Source organism: Natator depressus, chromosome 7, assembly GCF_965152275.1.
Source record: "Natator depressus isolate rNatDep1 chromosome 7, rNatDep2.hap1, whole genome shotgun sequence".
NCBI lineage: Eukaryota > Metazoa > Chordata > Testudines > Cheloniidae > Natator > Natator depressus.
This window is the reverse complement of record NC_134240.1, coordinates 7,892,155-7,905,728: the sequence shown is the minus strand read 5'-3', so window position 1 is coordinate 7,905,728 and position 13,574 is coordinate 7,892,155. Positions and strand designations below refer to the sequence as shown.

Genomic DNA, 13,574 nt, shown 5'->3' with positions numbered 1-13,574 from the left:
ACGCAAACTCACTGTATAGCATTCAAATATATGGAAAATATTTCTGACATTAGATGGCACCTTAGATTAATATTCCCACTGTTTTGCCACAATCACCCACAAAAAAGAAGACAAAACGTATGAAGTATTACCTGCCTCATAGTCTTTAGATATGTCATTAGCTGGTGAAGGGGTTAAATAGAGCTTATTTATATTTGAAGAGGAGTGGTCAATCAATATGTTTAGGTGCCTGGAGGTATAAAGAGGTTTTGTCAGATTTCAATCACAGCAAGCTATAAGGAAGTTCTTTGTCAATGTAGCTTTTAATTCACTGCAGATACGGTTTTACTGACATTTGCTGAGCAGTTTGTTTCAGCTAAAATAAATGGATCAAGCTTCAGAGCAACTGATTACCGCAAGGTCAGACAGCAATATCAGTAATTTTAGAATATTGTTTATGGTATAGAGAGAGGGAGAGAGTGTGTGGAAGAGAGAGAGTGACAGAGATCTCACATTAGTAGTAGATGGAGAACTAATCCAGAAGATTAGTTTTTCCTACTGTCACAAGATTAGATAACATTAATTTGTCTTCGGTAGAAGTATCTCACAAAGAGAACATTAGCAGCAGTTTTGATTTTGGGGACCTGAGTATTGCAGTCATTTTCATCTTGAATTACTTGTCTAGATAGATAGATATGGTCTTCTGATTTCATGTCACTTCCCTATTTGGGATCAGCTGTCATGAAAATTGCTCTCTCTGAGGTCTGCAGCTATCCGGTCCAGATACCAAGTCTTTGGCCTTCCCCTGCAGTGTCTTCTATCCATGATCGTTGTGTGTATATGAAGATATTCTTAAAACTATTTTTCCACTTACAATGATTAGATTCATTGTAATTAAAGTATTAATGTAGGCTTTTTATTTTATTTTATTTTAATTTATTTTTTTCAAGCTATCAGAGATGCTCGATACTAAATAGATGTCATTGCTGCGGAGTGCTAACATGCATCATTGTTCTAAGTCTGCTCTAGTTGTTCTACAATAAAATGGGAGGGGGGAAAAGAAAGAAAAATAGAAACATGCAAATATCTAGTTTTTCACCAAAAACAAGTGCTCTCTCCAGTCTTTCCATCAAATACAATATTCATGTTGGCACTGTAGAATTCAGAGGATACTTGGCAGACTGGAACTCTGCAGCTGCAGACAGCTAGACGTCCTGTTTATAGATTTATAAATGGATTTTTGGGGTTAGGGGAATGCTTCATGGATGCCCCCTCATATTAATTCTTAAATGTACAATAACTGAATGTTGTAATATGTTTTTTAAGACTTCAGAACATTTTAGAGACCAAGAAATATATAGGAAGTTCCATAATAGGCAGTTACATATTATATAACTGTACAAACTGAACTTAAAGTACCGGTAGACCAAAGCTGTCCGCATGCCATACTGTGAATGTTCTTACTTGCCTGCAACATAATAACTGACTGGATTTTGTCAAGGAGCTATACAGCTTTAAGAGTAATCCATTAGCAGAATTACTGTGTTAAAAATTGTAGAACTGCATTTAATTTTTTTTTCTGAAGTTTTAAACTTTTAACATTTTTGAAGGGTTTGTTTGGTATCGTGATGACAGGATAAACAAAAAGTAATTAACTGTAGTTCACAGCTTCATTATTTAAAATGATACGGCAATGCAGAATGTGTGCATAATTATATGTATGTAATTTTATAGAGAGAGAGAGACAGACAGACAAATATGTATATGCATATTTTTGTGGTATACGTGTGCATGTATGTACACACAATACTGATGGATATTTCATTTTTGCATATTAATGGGCATTCTGACATTTACAAAAGGCTCAATACTGTCATCTAGCATGAACAGCTCTCATGTTAACACGGTTCAGTTTCCACCACTAACTCTGAAACTTGGAATTGATGAGATGTATATTGAGTATCTAGCAGTAACGATGCCTTCACATTACTGCCCATTGTTTTTTCTTCACTGGAAGGCTACAAAACTGGTTGTAGCTCGCCTCAATGGAGATTTCAAGTCTGCTGTGTGTGTGTGTCTGAAGAAGTGCTCTGTGTAGCTTAAAAGCTTGTCTTTTTCACCAGCAGAAGTTGGTCCAATAAAAGATATTACCTCACCCACCTTGTCTGTGTAAAAGGAAACACTTGCCCTGTGGAGATGCCTATATCTAGATTACCCTACTAAAGGTTACTGAAATGTAGACTTGTCTTACAGGACATGAAGTTGGATAGAAATGTTAATTATTAATATGTTGTTCAAGGTGATCTTTCTTGTATGCAGGCAGAGTGCACTACTCTAAATGTGCATTTATGTTCCAGGTGCATCAGACGCTGTTTATGTTAATATATATTTATCCCAGTATTCAGTGGGTGGGTTCTTAATCCCGACTGCGCAATCTGCACACTTACAGGTTTTCTCTGTGCACATAAAATACTAAAAATCTTTTCATCCTAGCACAGCATCTGAATGCTGTTACAGTTACTTCAGAAGACCGTTATTTAGAACTGCAAGATCTACTCAGGGTAGGGAAGCAAATATAAACAATGTTCCCAAATTTCAGCAGAGTTTATAAGTGAATCTCTCTGCACCATTTGAACTGATCTGTGGTTTATTTATAAGATTACAATAAAACCCAAGATTGAATTCTCCACCTGATTCAGTGTCTTATTGATTGAATCTTTTTAGACTCATCTCTGATTTAACAGAGTATTTTTATTAAAGCCAGGCATACAAACATCAATTATCCAAGCTGCATCTAATTTCCTTCAACATTTTTTTTCTCCTTTAGCTGCCAATGGATTAGGAGAACTGATTAGAATTCAACTTGAAAACTGAAAAGCAGATACTTAAATGAGAAATTCTGCATTAGGAATTAAAATATATGTATTGGGCATAAAATCCTCTTCCTTATCTTTAGTAATGTCAACACACTTGCTTAAGTTGATTTGTCACATGCCTGGTACAATGTCCCCAAATTAGGAACATATTTTAGAAAAGACAGAGAAGTGTCTCTTGTATGCACCACTGTTGTAGTACAAAATTACAGTATATTTTAATGGTAAGAAACTTTGAAGTAGACGTGACAGCAAATGAAGACAAACATAGGGATGGATTTTCAGCAGCCGGCCTCAACTTTATTAAACTTAACATACGGGAAGAGGGCTACCCACCCTATCATGCATTTTAAGAGGTTCCAGTGCAGGGCTTCTACCATATAACCCATAACTCAGGGTAGACCCTCCTCAGCCTACCCCCAGGACTCAGCTCACTCTTCTGAGTTCTACCACCCACCGTGCAGCGAGGGGGATAGACGGTGCTAAAAGGGAGAACCTGAGCCCATGAAGTCTTCCCCTATTCCATAAGCACAAGGCCCAATCAGTAAAATTCCAGGTCTTTTACTTCTGGGGACTGTTCGTTTTATCCTTTTAACAACATTGGAAACTGGCCACGAATTGCAACAAACTAAAACCCTTACGAAATACGATCACTAATGATTAAATCCTATTCTTATGTAACTTAACTGTGCTTCCAGCATGAGTGAGGAAGGCAAAAAAACTCCCAGGCCTCTGCCAATTTGGTCCCTATGGGAAGAAAAAATTCCTGCTCACAAAACGGGTGATCGGTCAGACCTGGAGTATCCGCAGAACACAGCTCTGAGATTACCAGTATTGGGTGAGGAGGATGGGGCTGCTGGAATGGTCAGAAAGAGGCTCCACATGGCCCACGCTAGGGTTTTAAGTCAATGAAGGGGGAGGGCGAGGAATCAATCAGCTCCCTTCCTTCCTGAGCCACCCAATGAGTGGCTAGAGCAGGGGTGGGCAAACTTTTTGGCCCGAGGGCCACATCAGGGTTGCAAAATGGGATGGAGGGCTGGATAGGGAAGGCTGTGCCTCCACTAACAGCCTGGCCCCCACCTCCTATCCGCCCCTCCCACTTCCCGCCCCCTGACTGTCCCCCTCAGAACCCCCAACCCATCCAACCCCCCCTGCTCCCTGTCCCCTGACTGCCCCCTCCTGCCCCTTATCCACCTCCTCCCGGGACCCCACCCCTATCCAATGCTCCCTGTCCCCTGACAGGCCCCCCCCCGCCCTATCCGACCCCCATCCCTAATTGCCCCCCCAGGACCCCACCCCCTATCCAACCCTCCCTTCTCCCTGTCTCCTCCCTCCCAGAACCCCGCCCCATCCAACCCCCCTGTCTCCTGACCGCCTCTGCCCCATCCAATCGCCTCCTGACTACTCCCCGGGACCTCCTGCCCCTTATCCACCTCCCCCTTACCATGCCACTCAGAGTGGCAGCACAGGCTTATTGGAAAGCCTGGGAGGTGGGTGGGCGCAAGCCGCGCGGCTGCAGGGGAGGAGAGACAGCGGGAGAGGGGCCAGGGACTAGCCTCCCCAGCTGGGAGCTCAGGGGCCGGGCAGGATGGTCCCGCGGGCCGTAGTTTGCCCACTTCTGGGCTAGAGACTATGAAGGTGAGGAGGCACCACCCCTTGAGGCAGGTGGATGGCATTTTATCTATTTGCATAAGCATCTCTCTGCCAAAAAGATTAGTATGTTTATACTTTGAAAGGCTGTTTGTCTTTGCATTTTTCACCTGCAAACACCAATCAAGCATGTGTCAGTGAGAGAGAGATTTTTCTGGCTTTCGCCTTTGTATGTTTCTACAATAGAAAAGATTCGAGAACAACATGACCCAAGCTGAAGTAAATAAAATACATTGACACCATCATCATAATGTCTGGAAAGATCTGTAATGAAAACAAGACTCTGTGTATGAAAAATGCATGCATTTAGCAAATTGAAAGATGTCATTAAATAAAAATATTGACACACATCTGAACCATGTGGAGAAGAGAAAACTGTTTTGAAGTGAATTAGGAGTCTATATTGGTGTAATGAGGAGATTATTCCTTTCCTTATGTCATCTTGTATACTGCAGATGATGAAATACCATACATAACGCTACATACGTAGCTAGTTATTGCTAGTGTAGGTACAGTACTTAAAGTGTAGCAGCTGTTGTCTTGTATATTGAATTATGGTACCTAACTTCTGTTTTATTAATTTAGATGGAATACATGGGTCAAAGGTGTTCACGTGACCTAGTCACTGTCCAACATTAAAGAGTGTTAAACAAGGTGTATAAAGAGATCTAAGCCTGCTTAGTACCCTGGTGCAGAAACACCATAAGAATCACCTTTAACCTTTTATTAAAGATACAGAAATGAAGGATTCTGTTAAAGCATTTGAAATGTAAAGTATTAAGTAAGGCTTTCATTTTAACAACATCCCTTGTTCCCTTTCCCTTTAGCTGTGAAATTTTAGACGGAAAAAAACCCTTATTTGACAGTCACTTAGATGATATCAAAGATGGTTATAACTGTCGTTTTGGGTAAAAGAGAAGAAATTAGTTGAGATGCACTGGAGCTGATGCTGCTGTTAAAGTCCAATCCTGTTTCATCTCAGGTAGTGGTTGGGATTCACCTGCAGCTGGGAAGGATCGCAATGTCATTGGATCCTCTCTCTGGCCTGACTAGGTCAGGACATCTCTTAGGATCAGGATGATGAAAGTTAGGAGTCCCAGGAAACAGTGGGAATGGCAGCCATGATGGTGAAGCTCACTCCAGTAGTCTCCGTCTGTACTTCTGTCCTTTCTCCCCCCAAAGTCTCTTTGTTTTAAGCACCCAGAAAGGGAATGATGGGTGGAATAGCCCATCCTCTCTTAATTTTGTCAGGCCTAATATCTGACACATCAATTCTGATTCATTTATTTCCGGTTCCACATCTCCTGTTTTTTACCAAGCACGATTTTGACTCAGTCCTTGAATTATACTGGCATGGCCTTTGGTTGTTTTGACTTATTTAATCTCTCTGTCTGGTTCTCTTGCATCTGTTTATAACATTCATTTTTGAAAGTCACTTGACCTACTTTCCATCAATTTTTGTTGTTATAGATTATTGTAACCTCTTACGAACTTTCATATACTTTTTATAATTGAGCTCACGGTTAGGATAAATTTGTCAGCCCAATTATCACAACGCTTCTCCGGAAGAAATTCAGATATTGGAGTTTAGACATTATTAATGTGCAGAGTACTTTAGAAAACACATAGATGAGCCAGGATGCTACCCAGAGGAGCTAGCAAATCTAAACTGCATGACTCTAGACGTGCAAACACTGAGAGGATGAGGAAAGAAGTAGGGCCCGATAGTATCCTAGTAGATCAATAATGGAAGGCTAGGTGAAAGAAGTAGCTTTTAATACGAAATTTGAGAGGAGAGACAGAGGATACTTAGTGCATGGACAGATGGAGACTGTTCCAGACATACAAGGCTGCATGAAGAAACGCTTGAAGATGAGAACAGGAGAAGTGACGAGAAACATTAATGAGATGGTACCATTGCCTTCTTAATGATATTAAAATTCTGCTTAGGTTAGAGTTCCTTTCTATACTATGAATACTGCATGTGCTTGTAATAACCAATGTTTTTGCAATCTGAGATCCACCGAAGGATACTAATGAAACAATTCCTGGTAGTAAGGGAAGTGTTAATTATTGTTGTTTTGTTTTTTAAATGGATGTCTCAAGGATAGAAATAATGCTAACAGTGGCAAGCCTTCAGTCTCGGTATATGAGATTGCAATCACAGGAGCTAATTATAATGTTTTGCCTGCAATGACATCTTAAACCCAGTTGCTCAGAAACATGAACGTGCATGACTGCAGGAAATTTATTTGGTGACAGCATAAACTTGACCGTGTCGAGCTGGGCAAAATGTTCATTTGGGATACGTCTATGCAGCAAATTAAGGTGTGATTGTAGCATGGATAGGCATACCTATGCTAGCTTTAATCTAGCTAGCATAGGTAACAATAGCAGTGTAGACATGGTGGCACGGAATTCAGGAAGGGCTAGTAACCCAAATACGTAGCTAGGGTCCCTGATGGGCTTGTGCTGGGATGGCTAGAGCCATGAGGAAGGCTGTTACCTGCAGTAGCTAGATTAAAGGGAACTGGACCATGGCTTTTTCTTGCCCCTTCCAGTCCTTGGTGAAATGTTAGCACTGGCTGCAAGACTGCAGCTCTGGAACCACCTTGCTCTTTACCCCCTCTTCATCCCAACGCTACCACCTGCACAAGATCAGGACTCAAATGAACCATGTATGCCAGCTACACTTGGAAGGGGAGAAAATCTTCTCTGGGTGGCCTGTTGGGACCGATACAAATTGCAGTGCATTGGCTGGAAGGGCACCCCTACTTAATGATCAAATAGATAAGTATTATTTTTGGTACCTTACTAAGATAGTCAAATGTTTTACAGAATTATGCCACATGGAACGATGATCTTGTTGCATTAATATATTCATTGTAAACATCAAGTTAGATGGGTCTTATTTTAAAGATATTTTTCCCAGGGCACGTTACTATGTTAAGTTTTAAAATACACATTGCACCTTTTGTTTCTTGCTGTCTTTGAATGGCATGATTATAAAAGGGGGCACGAAGAGCATCCACAAATGTCTTGCATGTAATGTAGGATAATTTAATTGAGAATTGGGTGCAGGAATTTCAATTCCTCTAAGTTGATGAATAGCCATTTTCTGGAGGTGTCATCAATTAATCTGTTGTAATGAATTCTCTTTATTACCTATGTCGCCTTGTTAATTATAAAGAATTTTCTTACTCCTATTTATCAAGTCAAGATGCGTATATTACCTTTTTATCTGTGTTACTTTTAATATAGAATACATGCAAACTTTTCAGTAAGTATCCACATGCTAAATTTCATTACTAAGAAAATTAGAAGTGCCTGCTACAGAATATAAGAATTGCCATCGTTTTTTCACACACATACAAACATGCACGCTCCCGCTGCCTCCCTCTCTCTCTTACACGCAGTATATTAGTAGCCTTTTGCTTTTTATGGTATGCAGGAAAGATAATGCGTTCTCTTAAAAATATATCCCATTCTGATGTTTCTGAACTGTCTGTACAATATCTAACGCACAGAGGATATTTATCTTTGGTTTGTTTACAAGTCAAGCTTAAAACTTTCATTTACTTTTATTTTTTACTTATTTTAGGTTTAAAATAAATACTTAAAATGGTCTTCTATTGGCACCATCTCACTGCTTCCTGCAGAGGCATGAAATTCACCCCTTGTGCAGAGGGCCGGCACAAGGTCTATTGCATCACTTGCATGTACCACTATGGGAATGGATTTCTCCCATTAGGGCTGTTGGGCCACAAACCTGTATAACTGTGCCCACTTATTCCAGGAATTAATTGGACTGCGTTAGAAACTGAATCCGTCTGTGCATAATAAAGGTTACAGCCTAGGCAAAGATAAGAACACTGTCTGGCCACTAAGTCTAAACTTTTTCCAGTGCCCACCTCCAGTAGTCCAGTCTCCAAACTAACGGTTTTTGCAATGTGAATGCCTACCCATGACAATTTAAGCCGAGACCACCAAACAGCTCGTTATAGACAGTAAACGCTTTTTTTGACCCAGCAGCAAGTTCTCCTCATGAGTTACACAGGGTGCCATTTACTGATTTCAGTAGTAGTTGGCATGTGTGTAAAAGGGGAGAATGTCCCCTGGGCTGTGCTTTATACCCCTGTTTAGAAAGTAATGCCTAAAACAGTGACCGTATCATTTCCCCCCCCCCTTTTTTTTTTTTTTTAAGGTTGAAGCAATACTGGTCAACATTTTTGGTGGTATTGTGAACTGTGCCATTATCGCAAATGGCATTACCAAAGCCTGTCGAGAACTTGAACTGAAGGTGCCTCTGGTTGTCAGACTTGAAGGTGAGTGATAAAGGTTTGGGGCTAAAGTCGGCTCTCAGCTGCTCTCAATTACACCGTGTTCCACTTCAGCTTATTCTGTTCTCCAGGCTCGTGTAAAGGATGCACAAACTAGTTCAGATGCAATAAGAATTGACCCAACTCTTTGCCTGTGTAACTTTACCTGAAACCCTATGACTTAGGGTCATACCCTCCAGTCTTTATTCAGTCCTTACTCAGGCAAAACTTGAGTAGGAGCTTTCTCTGAAAAAAGACTGCAGCATTTGCCTCTTCACTAAAGCAGAGGCACGCAAGCTAGAACCCCCTTGGTTTAGAAGAGAGTGAGTTTCTGGCAGGTAATTCTCTTGGAGGAGCCCTGAACTTTGGGATTCATTCATGCAGTCAGTCCAAAATCACCCAAATCCATTGATCTTTAGAGAACATGGCAAAGTTCATCTCTGTTCCCAGGTACTGGGATGGGGATCTGTCGTTAAAGTGTTGCCTTTTTCCCCTTCCTGGTTCTGTTTATTTTCGTCTGTTAGTCTGATTGTACTTTTAATATCTGGAAAAGTACCTACAGCCCTAACTAGAGGTTTTATGGTCTTCTGTATAAATCTAAAATACAATAAATGAACTCTTCCCGCATATTTCTATAGTTCCTGGCCCCAGATGCAAATGGAAGGGCTGAAATACAATGAGAAAAACTTTACTCATTGTATTTCCAGCCGAAACAGAAAATGTTTTCATGGAAGGGCATATTTGCTGGATGGGTTTGTTTTCCCTTTCCAAATAATTTTTACTGAGCACAGTTATAGTATACACATGTATCCGGACACAGACCAATTATAATGCCATAAGCAAGAATAAAATGAAGAACAATATAAAAGAGAGACAATATTATTCTACTTGGATGACCTGTTCTTTCCCAGATCTCCAGCTCAGTTTTTAAAAACACAGCAGCTTTGGGGATGGCAGCTTGAATAAATTCCAGACAAGCTTCTTAACTTTTGAGTTCTCAATCTCTTCCCTCGCTCATCCAGAAATTACAAACTTGATGTGGGTTCTGTTGCCTGTGTTGTGCAGGAGCTCAGACTAGATGATCATAGTGGTCCCTTCTGGCCTTAAAGTCAGTGAAGCTTTAAAAAGTCTGGTGGCTCGGCAGTTGCTCGTTTTAATATATTTTTGTTATTTTGCTATCTTAAAAAAAAGAATCCCACAACTCCTTCCATCAGTTTCTGAAAAGTCTCCTGAAAGAATTGAGGAAGGAAGATTGGGTTTTTTTGACAATAAGAGGAAAAGTGTTTTGGTTTCCCGCAATCTGTTGAAACCAGCATAACAGTCATGATCAGGACGTGGGCAGTCCGACCTAGTGGTTGGAGCAGGAATCAGGAGTCAGGCCAGAGGGCAAACTGAGGTCTGGTGTCTGGAATCAGGCAGGGTCAGGGTACCAGGAGGTCAGCAGTAGAAGTAGGAAGCAGTCCAAAGCAGGCAGAACCCAGCTGAATGGACAATTACCTGTTTCTGTGCTGGTTTATGTAGAAGCTTTGAACTAATTAGGATGACTAACATTCTGCCTATTGGATTCCAGGACTGGGGTCCTCTGTCAGAGTTCAGCTCCTATTCTGACAACAGTTAGCAGGTCACTAGGTGACAGGCTAGAAGTTAGTAGCTCCGAAGAGCCCTGCGGACCAAGGTTCAAAACCCGAGGTCCCTGACATCAACATTCTTATATTCAAATCATTTGTTTTTGATAAGCGCATTTGGAAAGACTTCATAACAGGTGTTTTTAAAGGCATTTTTCTCAGTAAAATCAATATTCATGCTATAGTGGGTTGTTTTGTCAGCAAGTACATTAGTTTAGCTTAACATAAAAACATGAAAGGCAAGATTACACCTTTGAGCGTCCTACTATGGTTTTCTCTGCATAGGTCTCTCTCTGATAGATCAAAGAATGTGAATAGTTTGCCTGACAGAATATTCATGATCTTGGTCATTCACAATTTTCGTGTGCAAACTGATTCATATTGTATACCAAACTGTGACAGGTTTCAGTTGGTCCCCCACCGCTGGGGGGCAGTGGGAGCTACTGTCTCACCGGCAGGCCTTGGTCACACCTTTCTGTCCCTAGGGAATTAGCGGAGGGAGGGGTGCTGGCAAGGGTCTGTAGTGCGCCCCTCAGGCAGGGGGGAGTGCCGGCAAGGGTCAGTGGCATTGTCGGGATTCTGCTACCCGAGGGTCTGGGGGGAACAGCCAGCAGCCTGGGTCTGTCTCCCTCCCTGGTGCTGCCCTGACTGGGCCAAGGGCCCCACCCTGTATACTTCCTTTTCCACCCCTCCCCTTCGGGGGGTTGGAGTAAGTTTGGTCTGGCTGAGAGAGTGGCTCTTTACCCTCTGGTTCGGAGGGAAGCCACCCTGGCTCCCTACACAAACTTATAGAGTTACAAGGACATAGTCATACCCAATCATTTAACTGTGCTACAAATACACTTCTTTACAGCATTATATTAACCATTAAGGACTTTTGCAATGAAGCCTGGTTTTATTCTATTCGTTGCGTTGAGTTTTTTTGTTTTGTTTTTTTCTGTTTTAATGCCTCGTACAGATTGTGAGGCCACCTCTCTCCCTGTTTGCCACTGTGGGGGGTGGAATCTACTGGGGTGTGTTTTTGCCGACTGCCCAGGTTTGATGGCCTGGTGGCAGAATGTTCTCAGGGAAGAACTCTTGGTTCTGGAATTGATTTGTCAGAGTCTGAGTCTTTGGCCTTGCGGGTTTGATGTAAGGCCCATCTCTTTTTCCTCTGGACGGTGCCTGGAGAGGGGTGATTAATAGGGGTCACCATGTAAAAGTCAGCACTTGCACAGGTTTACCTATAGCGTTGTATCTCAGGTACTTTTCCCTATATTTACAGTAGGCAGCCCAGGGCTTAGAGCAATCCAGGGTAGAAAATGGAGCGTGGCTGATGAGCTTGAGCACTTGAGCTCTGACCCGTTGGCGTTACTCCTTGCAGAATAGCAGGAAGTAGAACGTGTATATAAATAAATAAATGAAATGAAATTTAAAAGAGGGGGGAGGGGAATATTATATTTTTTCTTTCAAATGTTTTCCCCCAAAATTTGAAATTCTATCAAAATTTTGAAAATATTTCAACCACCTGTAGTAGGAACTGCCCCTGCCTTAGAACTGCAGAGCGGCTTGTGCTGTCCATCGGTGTCTTTGCAGTGAAGGATTCCAGGCTTTTTAGAACCCCTCTGGCTTTTCAGGCTCAGTGCGGGTGGGGGAGCAATTGTGTCCTTGCGTATACATCAAGAGCCAGACAATACATTTTAACCAACCAGGCTCATTGTTTTTCTCTTGTACCAAATAAGAGTGTGGCAGGTCACTGGCAGGATGCACCATGTTTCCTGTTAAAGGGGTAGGTAGTTGCTATCCAAAATGTGAGTGTTACATGCAGAGCCTTGGGGGCATGGCTCTTGAAGTGGCAGGTTGGCCCTGTGAAACTCCATATCTGAAAAACTTCTTCTCTTCACCTTGGCAAAGAAGCTAAGTTTTCACATCCCTCAGTGTCATTCTGCTGTGCATAGGTCATTTCCACATGACATCAGGGGATGCCAAAGCTTGTAGCATGCACTCCTTCTATTCTGTTTACTTTCTTGTACCACAGTCATCCCCGCAATATCTGAGCACCTTCCAGTAGTGCATTAAGCAACATGACCATCAGTGGAGGCCCAGTACTCTGCCAAATAGGTAGAACCTTAAACACCTCTGAATTGAAGCATAGAAATAGGTTGCTGGGGATTTCATTGGATGATGAAACACTCCCTCATTCCTAAAGAAAGGCAAACTAACAGAGTAATTTAATGTAGGTGACTCAGAGAGCAAAGGAGGTAGCTAAGAGATAGGAATTCATTTTGTATGTAAAGCCTCAACATTTGATTATTTTTCATGCAACTTTTGTTGTTTGTTTTAGTTTTTTGCTAAGAGCAGCCGTAGTTTTCTTGATTTAATAGCTGTTAGTGAACTGATTTAGGAATTGAAAAGCTATCATGTTTGGAAGAAGGTAATTCACAGTTGTAGTTGTAGGCTGGTTATTACCATTTTCTTTTAAACCATCTAGGGGACACAGGGAAAACTAGGCTGCAATGTTTATGGCCCATCTTAAACTACTGCCTGTCTAATGCATCACATGGGAATTCTTGATGTTTTCGTCTACTTGTAATTTGCACAGTCCGTGATCCTGTATGTCTGGACCTTGTGCCATGTTATTTTCACTACCTTTGCCCTCCCCAGGTTCTGGAACACTGCAAAAACTAAAGCAATCCATGGTGTGTGTTAGAGCAACCCTGGTACTGCTCTAACCTGCAGCTGCCTATGGCCTGCCCTGCAGCCCAGAATCTCCCTAGCACTGAATGCTGTAACTCATGATTACGCAGGGGCTTGCAAGCAGGGCTGCCTTGATTGACCCGACACTGCTCCTGCACTGACAGATTTCTTGCCAAAACCCCTTGAGGCTCCTGTATGTCCTCTGTACTACCACCTGAACATGGTTTATGACAACCAGTCCAGGGACCCAAATTGGCCCCATTGCATCTAGGACCTTTATCTCAGAAGAGTTGTGTGTGCTGCTTAGTCTGTTGGGATCAATACTGGATCTTCATGGAAGAGATGGAAAAAATCAGTTAATCAATCATTCCCTTCCCATGCAGTATTGGTTCCTGGGATTATCCAGGCTGGTTTAAATGTCTTGGGAGATGGAGCTACCTCTGTTCCCTTTG

General features: G+C 41.9%; 1 protein-coding gene across 2 annotated transcripts in view; it reads left to right on the top strand.

Annotated features, from left to right (window-relative positions):
• SUCLG2 (succinate-CoA ligase GDP-forming subunit beta) overlaps nt 1-13,574 on the top strand; it is a 228,546-nt gene that overhangs the window by 202,866 nt on the left and 12,106 nt on the right. The window contains exon 10 of one of the 2 annotated variants that reach the window (XM_074957444.1): nt 8,707-8,827. The exons of the other annotated variant lie outside the window; for it this stretch is intronic. Coding sequence (XP_074813545.1) covers nt 8,707-8,827 — 121 coding nt within the window. The remainder of the gene's footprint in view (nt 1-8,706; nt 8,828-13,574) is intronic. 2 annotated transcript variants of the gene reach the window in all.